Raw genomic sequence first — 15,972 nt, forward strand, 5'->3', positions numbered from 1 at the left:
GAACTTCCGTTCGTATATTTCGTAAAAATCGTTCGAATCTCTGAGAACACTAAATCTAAACCTATTTCTAAAAAAATTATTAAGCTATTAAATTATTAAGAACACTGTAAACCTAAAACTATTTCTAAAAAAAATTATTAAACTATTATTAAATAAAAAATTACTAAGCTATTAAATAATATTATTAAATAAAAAATTATTAAGCTATTAAATAATATTATTAAATAATATTAAATAATAAAAGCTTATTATTTAAAAGAAATTATAAATTTTGTGTAACAAAACTATTAAAAAAAAAAATTATAAATTTTGTGTAACAAAATTATTTTTAAAAAAATATATAAATTTTGTGTAATGTTTTTAAAAGGAATTATAAATTTTGTGTAGCAAAACTATTTTTAAAAGAAATTATAAATTTTGTGCACCTCGGTGGTTCTGGTATTAAAATTCAGCGTCGCGAGATCGTTTCGCAAAGATTATAACTCTATAAAATTTATAATTTCTTTTCAAAATAGCTTCGCAGATTTACAACGGTACGTTCTCAGAGACTCGAATAAATCGAGTGATTCGATTAACGAGACAATGTTCCCCAATACTTTGGACTCGGTGTCGCCAATATGCGAATGTAACAGCGTGTCCCGCGTTCCGAGGCGAGCCTAACCGGCGGCGCGCCCGCGGCGAGTTTAGTTAGCGCGCTCGGGCATAAATGGATGCCGAAGTTGGGGAACAGAAGGCAGGCGGCGTGGAAACATCAGCGTACATCAGCGGCCGGGCAAACGAAAGTGTCTCAACGGGCGTAGTCGTAAAGATACACCGCGCGGCGTGCCCGTCATCCATAATCCCAAATATGGAGTGAGAAATTTGAGAGAACCGAAAATAGTGGCGCTACGCCAACCGCTAAAAATAGCCAAAAAATAAATTGTAGTTACGCGGCCGGCTGCATCATTCTATAACTGGTCTTCAATGAATCGGGCCACCTCCCGCACACGCCGTTATTAATACACACCATCGCACATAGACGCAAGTCGTTTCGGTTTGCTTTTGGTATTCCCTTATCGTTCAACAAGTCGAATTCACACTGGTACGTACGTACGAACAAGTACGTAACAATCGAACAGAAAGATTTATTATCGTTACAATTTTTTTCTTTTTTTCACGTGCGTTTGTTTTATAATTTCGAGTAATAACGACACGAGCAGGTTATTGTTGCTGGACTATTTGTTTCACTTTGGAAACTTGAACTATTCCAATGTGTAACAATCGAGAGGGGAATTACTCTCTCTCTCTCTCTCTGTAGTTATGTGACCATCGTTCTCTAGGGTTCATCGATTCTCGAAAGTTGTGTTATTATTATCTCTTCGTTAAGTTATTATTATCTCCGATGTTGGTTGAATATTTAGATATCATCAGCTACTGATTCATGCAAATATAATATTTATTGCATTTTTATAATTTACTAAAAACATATTACAGTTGTAATCATGATGGTAAACATCAATGTAAGCTTTTGGATTTGATTTTTCGTTCATAGGTTATGAAGATTCGCAAAATCATAGAAGAACTTTTGTACGAGTACATATTATGTGTGTTGCATAAATGAAATGAGTGTCACGACTATACTGTTATGATTAAATTTGAAACCAATGGAAAACAGATATAGAGATTGCAAACATTTGCAAATGTATTTTAATTACAGCCATGGCTAGCCATTTTGAGCAATAAGTATTGAAAATGGTTCCACAGCTTGTTATAATGGTTGAGTATTTAGATATCATCAACAAACTACTGATCCATGCAAATATAACATTTATTGCATTTTTATAATTTACTAAAAACATATTACAGTTGTAATCATGATGCTAATAATTGTAAACATCAATGTAAGCTTTTGGATATGGAACAATTTGATTTTTCGTTCATAGGTTATGAAGATTCGCAAAATCATAGAAGAACTTTTGTATGAGTACATATTATGTGTGTTGCATAAATGAAATGAGTGTCACGACTATACTGTTATGATTAAATTTGAAACCAATGGAAAGCAGATATAGAGATTGCAAACATTTGCAAATGTATTTTAATTACAGCCATGGGTAGCCATTTTGGGCAATAAGTATTGAAAATGGTTCCACAGCTTGTTATAATGGTTGAGTATTTAGATATCATCAACAAACTACTGATCCATGCAAATATAACATTTATTGCATTTTTATAATTTACTAAAAACATATTACAGTTGTAATCATGATGCTAATAATTGTAAACATCAATGTAAGCTTTTGGATATGGAACAATTTGATTTTTCGTTCATAGGTTATGAAGATTCGCAAAATCATAGAAGAACTTTTGTACGAGTACATATTATGTGTGTTGCATAAATGAAATGAGTGTCTCGACTATACTGTTATGATTAAATTTGAAATCAATGGAAAACAGATATAGAGATTGCAAACATTTGCAAATGTATTTTAATTACAGCCATGGGTAGCCATTTTGAGCAATAAGTATTGAAGATGGTTCCACAGCTTGTTATCATGGTTGAGTATTTAGATATCATCAACAAACTACTGATCCATGCAAATATAACATTTATTGCATTTTTATAATTGACTAAAAACATATTACAGTTGTAATCATGATGCTAATAATTGTAAACATCAATGTAAGCTTTTGGATATGGAACAATTTGATTTTTCGTTCATAGGTTATGAAGATTCGCAAAATCATAGAAGAACTTTTGTACGAGTACATATTATGTGTGTTGCATAAATGAAATGAGTGTCTCGACTATACTGTTATGATTAAATTTGAAACCAATGGAAAACAGATATAGAGATTGCAAATATTTGCAAATGTATTTTAATTACAGCCATGGGTAGCCATTTTGAGCAATAAGTATTGAAAATGGTTCCACAGCTTGTTATCATGGTTGAGTATTTAGATATCATCAACAAACTACTGATCCATGCAAATATAACATTTATTGCATTTTTATAATTGACTAAAAACATATTACAGTTGTAATCATGATGGTAATAATTGTAAACATCAGTGTAAGCTTTTGGATATGGAACAATTTGATTTTTAGGTTATGAAGATTCGCAAAATCATAGAAGAACTTTTGTATGAGTACATATTATGTACATGTAGATACTTGTGTGTTGTACATCATGTATACACGTGCTGAATATTTTTAGATTTGTTTCGAACTTCACCAATATTTGAGTCTCTTCATAATGTTAATGAAACTTCAAAATATTTTGTATAACATGAACGTTGTGATTATTCGTACAAAGTTCTTGTCAAATATTTCCGTGAGCTGCTGCAAGGTCATACATTATTTATTCTTTTCTATCAAAATTATCGAAGCTAACTGTTGAAACATAATCTTTTTCATAATATGTACGATATCATACTTGCTTAATTTAGACAAAACAGACATATACTAGAATCTCGATTACTGAGCAACTCGATCATTCGAATTCACCGTTATTCAAATAATCCATCATTGAAATGTTGGTAGATTTCATATTATGTACTTTGTATATTTCTAACGTTATTATTTCTTACCTCACCTTGCGTAAGTAAATAATTGGACACTTTTAGTGCTTTTAATTCCATTAAAAGTTTGATAATTCTGTCACGAGTTTACGAACGTTTCTTTTCTTTGTTTCTATTAATTTTTCGCATTTTCAAGCTTCATTTTTATTTTCAACAAATAACTGATACTTCGTAAAATCATCAGAAACGTTTTCAACGTGCAATCTATTTCTATAATTTCATTAACGAACGGGCATACGTAAAGTCACTCTGCAGAGTGTTCAGCCACCTAATTATTACATTTATTTGTTTAGAATAAATTAAAATATTCGATTCGTTCGAATTGTATTTTATAATTTAGAAGTGGCCAAATATTTATGCACTTTTTTATGTGATGTACGAAATCTTTCAATAACCTTTCAATATTTATATTTACGCTCTTCGAAAATATCATCAATGAAATGTTATGATTCAACAAATTCAACGCGTATATTCGGTACGTTTTTCAAAGATTTGTTTCGTTGTTATTGCTGTTGGTGGACAGCTCGAAGTGGGACTTTGCTTGGACTCTAATCTAGCTAACATGACGCTCCCTGTTTAATTTTAAATGACACGTGTCCGAAGAATTATTAGAACTGTTGGTCGCACGTGCCCCGAAGAAATTAACCGCGTTTCAGTAGATTTCTAATCGCCCGTGATTTCCATCTGCCTGCGTGCAATGCATTTGTAGGAAATTTATCGTATTTATTCATTGAGATTGATAGTTACTGCAAGCTTGTTTGCTCGATCGATATTAAACTGAAAAAAAATGCTATACTTCAGAAATAGTCAATTGAGCCTTCGTCGACCAGAATTGTGCCTCAAAAAATCGCGCATAAAATTTTTAAGAAATTGTTATACACGAGAGGTTTCAATTTTGATAAATGTGGTCAGTGATAATTTCATCAACAGTTTCTGTAATCTGTTCGATAATGATGAATAGGTTAATGCAACCTCAAACAGACTGTTGTAGAACTCGGGCTGCTAAAATTTAGGTTGTTTGATTTTACTTTGTATTTTATATTTTCCCCAATTTAGGTTGTTTGATTTTGCTTTGTATTTTATATTTTCCCCAATTTAGGTTGTTTGATTTTACTTTGTATTTTATATTTTCCCCAAAACAAATTACTAATATGTAGTAATTGAGTCGCAAGTTGACAATTCACTTGTATTTTGATCGAAGGAAAATCATCAGGTTATAGATAATATATTACATATTATTATACATATAGCTATAGTAATTTAGTGATGTTAAATTACTGAGGTGTTTCATATTTTACATTCTTCGTGGCAGTAAAATACATTTTCTCACTCTTTTGTTATTCTTCGTTAGTAATAAATATAACAATATCAATAATAATAAATGTAATAATATAAATATTTGTTAGTAATAAAATTCAGTTACATAAAAAGTTCCAGAAACGTGTAATTTAGCCTTAAATTATTATGATTGTTAGTGGTACAGTGATATGTATTACATATTATTATACATATTATATATATTATATATTATCATAAATGTCACTACAATGATATTACATATTATTAATTCCTTGTTTTACGATTATCTTTTCACTTTTTTAGATAAGCATTGACTATAATTTATTGCGTTATAATTTAATTTGTAATTTATTGCATTAGATTAAATTTAATTGTAATTTGACGCAAAGTACTAAAATGTTCCATATAATTTCTGTTTATCAGCCTTTAGTCTGGAGGATTGAAATTTTCAAATTTGAGTTCAAATCTCGCGCTAGGACTAGAATTTGTCTCTTCATTCAAATTGAAACAACCATCGTGCGACAACATTACACAATCGGACTTATCTAGTTAAAATAAAGTACATCAAATTTTATCGATTAGAGATTCGTTGCAAAGGAGAGACTTCAGTCTTCGAGGCCACAGCAGATTCAATCGTGAGGAAAATTTTTTCAATATTTTTACACACCGTGACAATTTACCGTCTGTTTGCATTTCCGAGGGGAAAAAAAAAAATGGTATCTTCGCTGCACGACGCGTAAAAACGTTCCAGGAAGAAGTGAACCAGTACACTGTGAAAATAAAGATTTCACGCTTCAAAACGAGCCTCCGTTGGCTGTTGCACGATCTCTTTTCACCGAGTTACAATTCCAAACATCGACGATTATTGTCGAGCGTGCGATTTCAACTGTGTTTTCGAATTGCCTCGTGTTATTTTTACAAATGATTAGGTATCAGGAGTTAAAACTGCCAGGTGGTAGTTTCTATATGTTCTAGAATTATCAGAATTATCACTAGCCTAACCTATATGTTCAGAATTACCAGAATTGTCACTAGCCTAACCTAATCTACAATTTCGATTTCTTGCGAGATTTAATGGAAAGAGGATACTTCTGTCAACAGTATTGATTTGCGTGTCCATTTTGGACAAATGGAATGACAAATTGCTTGTCAAGAGTTGAGATCCTCACTGTTTACCCTTTATTGACAGCAGAGCTCAGAATCTTAATTTAAAACAAAAAAGACATTGATATTTGAAAAATAATATTTGAAAAATAATCGAAATTCAGACTAAAAATATTGAAATTAAGTTTAAAATTTATAAGAAGTAGTCTTTAGGTGAACTGTAATTATAAAAATCAGGAATAGTTTATAATATAGTTTATAATATAAATTTGTAATATAACAGTGTATAATATACATTTGACATAATATGATATATAATATTACATGATATATTATGCTGTATATATTTATAATAACATTATAACGACATTAATTTATTATAATGTATATATTCCAATATAATATATATAATATATATATAATATATATATTTCAAATATAAATATATATATATATATTCCAAATATTCCAATATAATATATATATTCCAAATATATTATTAAACATATGCTTATTGCAAATATATATTTTATTATATTATTATACATATGCTTATTGCAAATATATATTTTTTAATAAATATAAATATATATATTATTATATAATGTGTACATAATTGTACACGTATTACATTATTATTCATAATTTTATTAAAGTTTATTATTTACTAGGAAAATTTAAAATACAACAAAGAATGTGATTTAAGTGTTTTAATATTTAAGTATTTTACAAAAAGTCACTCCAATCTCTAAATTCCTGTGGGACAATGAACAGGTCCTTTTGGCCATTTTGATAGTTCCAATGTTGAAACAACGATAAAACAACGCATCTGCAGGAACAGAGAGAGGCAAACACAAGTCGTGAAACCCGATCGACTAAGGCCAAATACGGGCCAAAAGTCGCGCGGGTGTTCGGTGAATCGCACGCGTGTCCGTTTCTATTTTCGAGCCAGGAATATTTTTATCCAACAGTGCTGCAAAGTCGGAATATGTCTAATACGCTTCTCCTTCGATTCAACGTGCTACTCTCCTCTTCTTTCTCTCTTCTTTTCTTTTTTCTGCCTCCCCGTTTCCGCTCTCGTCTACGATTTACGCGTGTCTTCTTTCTCTCCGGTTCTCTGTCGCGTTTGTTCTCGTCGCAGCTCATCGAAAAATACGTTATCTCGACGTTTTTTTCTTAATTTCACTTCATCGAAAATTTGATCAATTAGAAATTAACGAGCCCTCGTAGAAAACAGTGTAAAACATGAAATTTTCAATAATTACTATAGTATATACGTTATATACTGTTCTATAGTACCATAGAACTATACAGTAGAACTATATGCAGAGAACACTGTAAAACACGAAATTTTCAATAATAATTACTATAGTACATACGTTCTATACTGTTTTATAGTACAACAGAACTATACAGTAGAACTATATGCAGAGAACATTGTAAAACACGAAATTTTCAATAATTATTATAGTACATACGTTCTATACTGTTCTATAGTACAATAAAACTATACAATAGAACTATATGTAGAAATCATAGTAAAACACAAAATTTTCAATAACTACTATAGTACATACGTTTTATCCTGTTCTACAGTACAACAGAACTGTACAGTAGAACCATACGTAGAAAACAGTGTAAAACACAAAGTTTTCAATAATTACTATAGTACATACGTTCTCTACTGTTGTGTAGTACAACAGAACTATACAGTAGAACTATACAGTAGAACTATACGTAGAAAACACAGTAAAAAAACAAAATTGTCAATAATTACTATAGTACATACGTTCTATACTGTTCTATAGTACAATAAAACTATACAATAGAACTATATGTAGAAATCATAGTAAAACACAAAATTTTCAATAACTACTATAGTACATACGTTTTATCCTGTTCTACAGTACAACAGAACTATACAGTAGAGCTATACGTAGAAAACACAGTAAAACACAAAATTGTCAATAATTACTATAGTACATACGTTCTATGCTGTTCTATAGTATAACAGAACTATACGTAGAAAACACTGTAAAACACGAAATTTTCAATAATTACTATAGTACATACGTTCTATACTGTTGTGCAGTACGATAGAACTATACAATAGAATTATACGTTGAAAACCCAATAAAACACGAAATTTTCAATAATTACTACAGTACATACGTTCTATACTGTTCTATAGTACAACAGAACTATACAGTAGAAAACACTGTAAAATACGAAATTTTCAATAATTACTATAATATGTACGTTCTATACTGTTCTATAGTACAACACAGAAATATACAGTAGAACTATACTATAGAAAACACAGTAAATCACAAAATTTTTCAATAATTACTATAGTATATACGTTATGCACTGTTCTATAGTAAAATAATTATACAGTAGTAGAACTAGCATTCTATAATACATACATACGTTGAAAACAGGAACAACGTGATTAAGATTTATGGAAACAGATTTTCCCAAAGTGTATCATTTACCTTCACAAAGGACATCGCCGAAGGGATAGTTTCTACATTCACTATAGCTACGAGCTCTCCTTTTATATAATATACAATTTCGAAGTCTAGGACGTGTCTTGGTGCCCACACGCTGCCCAGTGATGCTGTAACACCCCACACGATTCCTCCAGTAGTAGTAATTCACATGTGGGCATTTCTTCTTTAGTTTCTTCCATTTCTCTCACGCCGTGCTCTGTCCTATTGTTTGTCTCACGTTGGCAAGGCATTCTACTCCGTCGGTGCATCGAAATGCAGGACAGCTGCGTTTATGGTCAATTGGACAATGTTTCATTAACATCTATGGAGGCTATGAATATTCTGCAATATCCAGGTTTTGTCGTGCCCGTGTGCTGGCAAAAGTCAATATAGTAGAGATGCCTACGCAGAATATTTCCGTGCGCATAAGTATGTATGTGTTTGGATACTTTTAGATGGGGATGGGCTACTCGAAGAGGTAGGCTAATTGACACGTAAACATAAATACGCTACCGGTCAGATAGTACAGTATGGTCAGCCTAATGTAGTTCAGTAAAAATGAAGAAATGTTCTGGTATTAAATCAAACAATTCTACTAATACTCTACAATTAAATAAATTTAAATCTAATAATTCTAATATTGTTAATTATCCTATTCTATAGTTTACTAATTGATTATTATTTATGATATTATTTAATTTTAATAAATTCAATTATTACTGTTATTTGATTCTAGTCAATTAAATAATTCTACTGTCATATTCTTACCATTGTTTATTAATTAATTCTCAGTTCTAGTTAATTAAATCAAATAATTCTAGTTATAATTATAATGAATAATTGTTGATTAGTGTATTATATAGTTTACTAATTGAACTGTAATTTAATTCCATTATTAAATTGAATAATTCTACTGAGAGATTCTACTGACAAACTATTGTTCATTAATTAAACTATTATTCAATTCTGGTATTAAATCAGACAATTCTACTGATAGACAATTAAATAAATTTATCAACTAATTCTAGTATTGTTGATTACTGTATCCTATGGTTTACTAATTGAACTGTTATTTAATTCCACTATTAAATTAAATAATTCTACCGAGAGATTTTATTGACAGACCATTGTTTGTTAACCATTATTCAATTCTACTATTAAATCAAACAATTCTGCTGATGGACTCTACAATTAAATAAATTTATCAAATAATTCTAATATTGTTGATTACTGTATTATATATTCTATATCTGCATTATATGATTACTATATTCTATAGTTTGCTAATTGAACTGTTATTTAATACCATTAAATTACACAGACCATAGTTTATCAATTAAACCATTATTAAATTCTATTATTAAATCAAATAACTCTGCTGATAGACTCTACCATTAAACAAATGTATTAAATAATTCTACTATTGCTTTAATTACCCATTGTATAATTTTGTTAAGTGAATTATTCTGCATTTTTTCCAGGGGGCACTATGCAGACCGAGGAAATCGTGCCTCGCGCACAATCTACTGGTATAGACAGCGGCCCCACAAGCATCCCCGCAGGTTCCTTGCAGCATCATCTGCATCACTCGTCGCAGATAAAGTGTCCGTTGCCACCTCTGCTCCACATGGCGGTGAAGCAGGAGCCGCAAGACGAGGAGGAACGAAGTCGTGACACGAATGCGTTGAGGTGAGCCCACGGTTATGATAATCGAAGCTCTACCTTATGTTCAACTTTTTCCCTTGTCGAGCACTCATCTCGCAATTATTGCAGAATAAATCGCATCGATAATTTCATTTTGTTTCAAACAACTCCTTTGGATAAATTTCGAAGGTTTGAGTATTGAATTGAAAACAACAATTGGACCATGGGAATATATGAATTTTGTACATTTTATACATTTATAAAAAAACTTTAGTTATCTACAGGTATTACATATAATAAATTCTTATTTGACATTCTTATTCGAGTGTTTCAAATACTATATTTTATACGTTTTCTATGTTTATACAAATTAACTATGAAAATTATACGTATAAATACAAGTATTATATACAATTCTTTGTATCATGTATACAAAGTTTTAGTATTGTATTGCGTATATTCAGCATATTTGTTTCAAAAATTTTGCATGTTTTATAGAAATTTTTAATATAAGGCACAAGTGTTACAGTGTAGAAATTTTTAATGTTACATACAAGTATAGATATTATGTACAAGTTTTTAACATTACTAGTACAAGTTTAATGTTGGAAGTACAAGTTTCTAGTATCATATACAAGTAGATATTATATACAAGTCTTTAATATTAATATAAATTTAATGTTAGAAGCAAGTTTCTAGTATTATATACAAGTATTACATACAAGTATAGGTACACATAAATTTTTATAATATTTAGTAAAACAATCTTCTATCCAAATTCCATTTTTTAATCATATTTATAAGAATAGTATGTAATATATTAATCATATTTATATGAATATTAAAAACTCAGTACTGAAATATATATGTAATATTAGAATATTAAAAATTTGTAACTACTATTAATATTAAATACTAACATGATATTAAATTTATAATATAATATTAAATACTATATAATATATAGTATTTAATAAATATTATAAAAATTTACTAAATATTATGAAAAGTACCATGTTTTAGAATTTAGAACTTGAAGACCATCAAGATGTATGTATTTATAAGATTTATAAGATGAATGCACTCTTAATTTGTTACATGGTCTTCATTCAATATTAAACTTTTGATATTTATTGGACTTTCAAGAATTTCAACCTTTGATTTATTAAAACACCAAGTGATTCGAATATTCAAAATATACTGTACAAACATTCAAAGCAAATATCTCAGATCAGTACCTGCATAGAAGCAAACTTTTAAGAAGCAAATTCGTTCTTAATTTGTGCTACTCTCCTCACTGGATATTAAATTATTAGACTTTTGGCAATTTCAGTCAATTTCATCTCAAAGAATCAAATTGTTTGCTCAATACTTTGCATTTCTCATTCGATTAGTATTAGACTGCTATTTCATTAGATTTTTGTTAATTTCATTAAATTCTTGATAACGCTGAAAAGAATCAAAGACTCGAGACTTCCACGAATTTTAGCCTCAACATTCGGATCGTTAAAAAATTTAAAAACCGATTGGAAATGTCCAAGAAATCCCCTACACACTCCAAGCGGTACACAACCAACGAAACATTAGTATTCCATCAACGAGGAGTTAAACGTCCGTGTCGACAGGTCGGTCTGTGATTATCGTATCGCGTATAAATCACGCGCGAGACGCATCAGTTATTATTATTATTATCGCGTGTTGCGCATCGGTAACGAGACAAATAACATACATCTCGCCCGGCGAAATGAAATAATGCACTGTTCCAGGGGATATTATTATGCGAGATAGTATAATAGCGTATAGCGCATGTTTTCGGGTTGGTAAACGTACTGCTGGCGTTTACGAGTCGCGGATCGTTTTTCGAAAGAAGCATAATATAGTAACGTACGATCAGCGTGGAACGCGTGAAAGCAATTTATGCGGTTATGAGGGATAGTTTCTCGAAGGCGAGTGGGTGGCTCGAACGATGGGAAATGTGTTGTATACGTAGAGATCTTGAAAAGCTTGGGTCACGGGTCACGTACTCTATAGATGAGTAACCGAGCATATGTGTAACTTAAGGATATATATCGTTGCCAATTCTGTAACAAAACAGAACGAAACTAAATTGTTTTCTTTTTTATTTATTACTTTTATTAATTTTCTTTAGTTTATTTTACTACTTTACTATTTTAGTATTTTACTATTTTACCATTTTACTATTTTATTTTTTTTTATTTTACTACCTCATTTTTATTATTATTAGATTTTTATGTAAATTTGTATCACATTATTTTTGTATCATTTATGTATCAAATGACGTAGAGAAGATTTTAAATGTCACTTAAGTATCGTGTGCTCTTTCACATTACACGGGGTGGAATTAGAGTCAAGAATTATTGTTCATCTAAAATAACTCGTTTCCTATATTGGTTATTTCTGTGAATTCTGTGCCGTCAGATTTATATTATATTTAGAATTGCTTTCGCAAGAACTGAGGTTGACAGACTATAATCAATTTGTTTATTAATTTATAGGAGAAGTCTTTCTTTAAAAAAATGACCTGATTTTAAGATTGATGTGACTTACTCAGTATTTAAATTATATTTAATCTTCCTCTATCCGTATAAAATATGCTAATTTATCATTAGTTTTTAAATGAATAATTTCATGAACGTTTCTTATATACATATAAATAGATATTTTAAATGAATATTCCTTATTTATGCTAATATACTACTAGTCTTTACTAATTTAAATGCACATTTTCATGAATATTTCTTACATGTAAATAGATGTTTTAAATATACTAATATAGTCTTAGTTTTTACTGATTTAAATGAATATTCCTTATATATGTAATACAATGATATAAATCCAATATATATTAATGATAATAAACAAACAAATAACAATTTTTATATTAATACGATTAATACGACATAATAAATGTATAATGTACAATATGTAACATATAGCAAGTTGAATTTGTTGAGTTGTTTAATAATATCAACAATATTTTATTTGTACTGTCAAAAATTCACGAAACAATGAAACCTTTTCGAATACAAATGTAGTATTATTTTAATTCGTCGATGCGATTTATGAATATATACGTCTAACATTACGCATTCCGATGTTTACGGAAATTCCTTTTTCGTTTCGAAAATACGTACAATACGTACATATTGAGTGACAACTTTCGCTTGATTCATGCTCATCCGTCTGTTTACTTCACACCTTTATTTTCATCGGGCAACGTAAAAAGAAAGCGAAAAAGCTTCGTTCTGTTTTTGTTTGCTCGCCGCGACGGAGAGTTAATGGAAAATTTGATAGCCCGCAAGTAGATGCAGACGTCTCGCCGACGTCCGTCGACGGAAAACACGGCCATGGACACGAAACGAGCCATCATCAGATCCAGGAACTGGAGGAGAGCTCGGGGCAAACTGTCACGGATCTCAATAACCGGGGAAGACCAAGGTAAATTGTCAATTTCGATCATTATTATTCTATGGAATATGCTATCTTATTCATTATAAATATCATAACAAATATAGTAATTATATAATATAACAACATAGTAATAATATACAAATAAAATAATAATATAGCAATAATAGTAATTACATAATATGATGATAAAAAGTATTTAAAAGTAAATAAAAAGTATTATAAACATTGAAATAGTCGAGTTTTAATATCTATTCTATTATACATTTTATAAAAATAAGTATAAAAATTTGGTAAAAAAATTCGAGTCGTATCTTGACCAAAAAATCAAATAATGCGTTATATGTAATTATGTTCTACATATAATTATAATGTACTATAATATATATAACATACGCGATTATAATAGACTATAATATATACGATATACTACAATACACCACAATTATAATATACTATAGTATATTATATTGTATTATATACAATATAATTATACATAAATTTTATATATTACATACAATTGTAATATGTAATTATATACATATAATTATATTATACAATTGCACATACATATAATGGTAATATACAATTATTTACTCTATGCAGTTATACAATTACTTACTACATACAACTACAATACAAATAACAAATATAATATAACAAAATCTATATACAATTGCAGCATGTTACATACAATTATAAACATAAAATTATACTATACAATGTGTGTAGAGAATTTTACACACAATGTATGTAAAATTATAAATAACATATAATTACAGTACACTACAACATATTATGTACAATATAGTGCATGTAATTATAGTATGTTACATATATAGTATTATGTTATACACAATTATATACTACGCAATAGTGTACAATTGTATACTACTTTTATTACTTTTTTTTTTACTATATTATTACTTTACAGTATTACTTTTATATTATATTACAATTACAGTTATATTATAATTATCACTATTTAATACAATAGTATATAATTACTACTGTAACAGTTATTAATGTAACTATACAGTTATAATATACAATTATAACAGTATATAATTACAATAGTATACAATTATGTTAAACAATTACATAGTAGAATTATGAACTACATAAAATTGCACTACAATGTATTATATACAATGTAGTGCATATAATTATAGTATGTTACATACATAGTATTATGTTATACACAATTATATACTACGCAATAGTGTACAATTATATACTACTTTTTTTTTTTTACTATATTATTACTTTTTTACTATATTATTACTTTTATATTATATTACAATTACAGGTATATTATAATTATCACTATTTAATACAATAGTATATAATTACTACTGTAACAGTTATTAATGTAACTATACAGTTATAATATACAATTATAACAGTATATAATTACAATAGTATATAATTATGTTAAACAATTACACAGTAGAATTATGAACTACATAAAATTGCACTACAATGTATTATATACAATATAGTGCATATAATTATAGTATGTTACATACATAGTATTATGTTATACACAATTATATACTACGCAATAGTGTACAATTATATACTACTTTTTTTTTTTACTATATTATTACTTTTTTACTATATTATTACTTTTATATTATATTACAATTACAATTATATTATAATTATCACTATTTAATGCAATAATATATAATTATTACTGTAACAATTATTAATGTATACTATACAGTTATAATGTGTTACAATATATACAATATAATACTATACACAATTATAGTACAATACAATTATTCACCGTTGATACTTAAATTACTTCAAAAACATTATTTTGATCCCCAATGAATCCACGTCGGATCATCGCCACTTTTTCTACCTAAACTTCCCCGGTGACCCTTTCCGAGTGAAACTGGCGCTGCTTTCTGCCGTTTTTAGACAACCGGCGCGAAAGGGACTCTTCGCCGAGGGGAGAACTGGTTCGTTTCGCGTTGTCTCGTGCACTCTCTCGCGCCGAACGGTGGGGAGAAAAAAAGAGCCGACTCGGTTCCGATACTGAAATACCGCGAGTCGATTACCGTTATTGAATTTCATTAAACGCGTCGCGCGTAATGTTCTCTCCCTTTCTCTCTTTCTTTATGCATAATACGCTCGTAAGGTGGCACGCTGCAACTTGTATAAATCGCCGTGGCGAGGTGTGGTTCGGAATGCAGCTTAGGTGGAAAACAACGTTAACGAAAGGTCTGCGTCGTTGGATGTGTAATTATCGTCGTAAACCATCCAATTTCCATATGCTTCTCTCTATGCATACCGCGTGGAATACCTGACGAGAAATTAATTATGAATTGATCTTTCAACGTTGGAATTTGTTCTTTGAGTCTGCGACTGATACAGGATGTTCTTCAAACTTTCGTACGACTGTTCCCTTCTTATTCTTGTATATATGTAT

General features: G+C 29.4%; 1 protein-coding gene across 4 annotated transcripts in view; it reads left to right on the plus strand.

Annotated features, from left to right (window-relative positions):
• Nucleotides 1-15,972, plus strand: part of LOC122533560 — an 86,003-nt gene that overhangs the window by 67,067 nt on the left and 2,964 nt on the right. For 2 of the 4 annotated variants that reach the window (XM_043663395.1, XM_043663392.1), the window contains exons 2-3: nt 9,938-10,145; nt 13,395-13,559. In XM_043663395.1, the coding sequence (XP_043519330.1) occupies nt 9,946-10,145; nt 13,395-13,559 (365 nt within the window). In that variant the 5' untranslated portion in view covers nt 9,938-9,945. The remainder of the gene's footprint in view (nt 1-9,937; nt 10,146-13,394; nt 13,560-15,972) is intronic. The other 2 variants (XM_043663393.1, XM_043663396.1) reach the window with 2 other exon arrangements.

Source organism: Frieseomelitta varia, unplaced genomic scaffold (assembly GCF_011392965.1).
Source record: "Frieseomelitta varia isolate USP_RPSP 00005682 unplaced genomic scaffold, Fvar_1.2 scaffold_539, whole genome shotgun sequence".
Taxonomy (NCBI): Eukaryota; Metazoa; Arthropoda; class Insecta; order Hymenoptera; family Apidae; genus Frieseomelitta; species Frieseomelitta varia.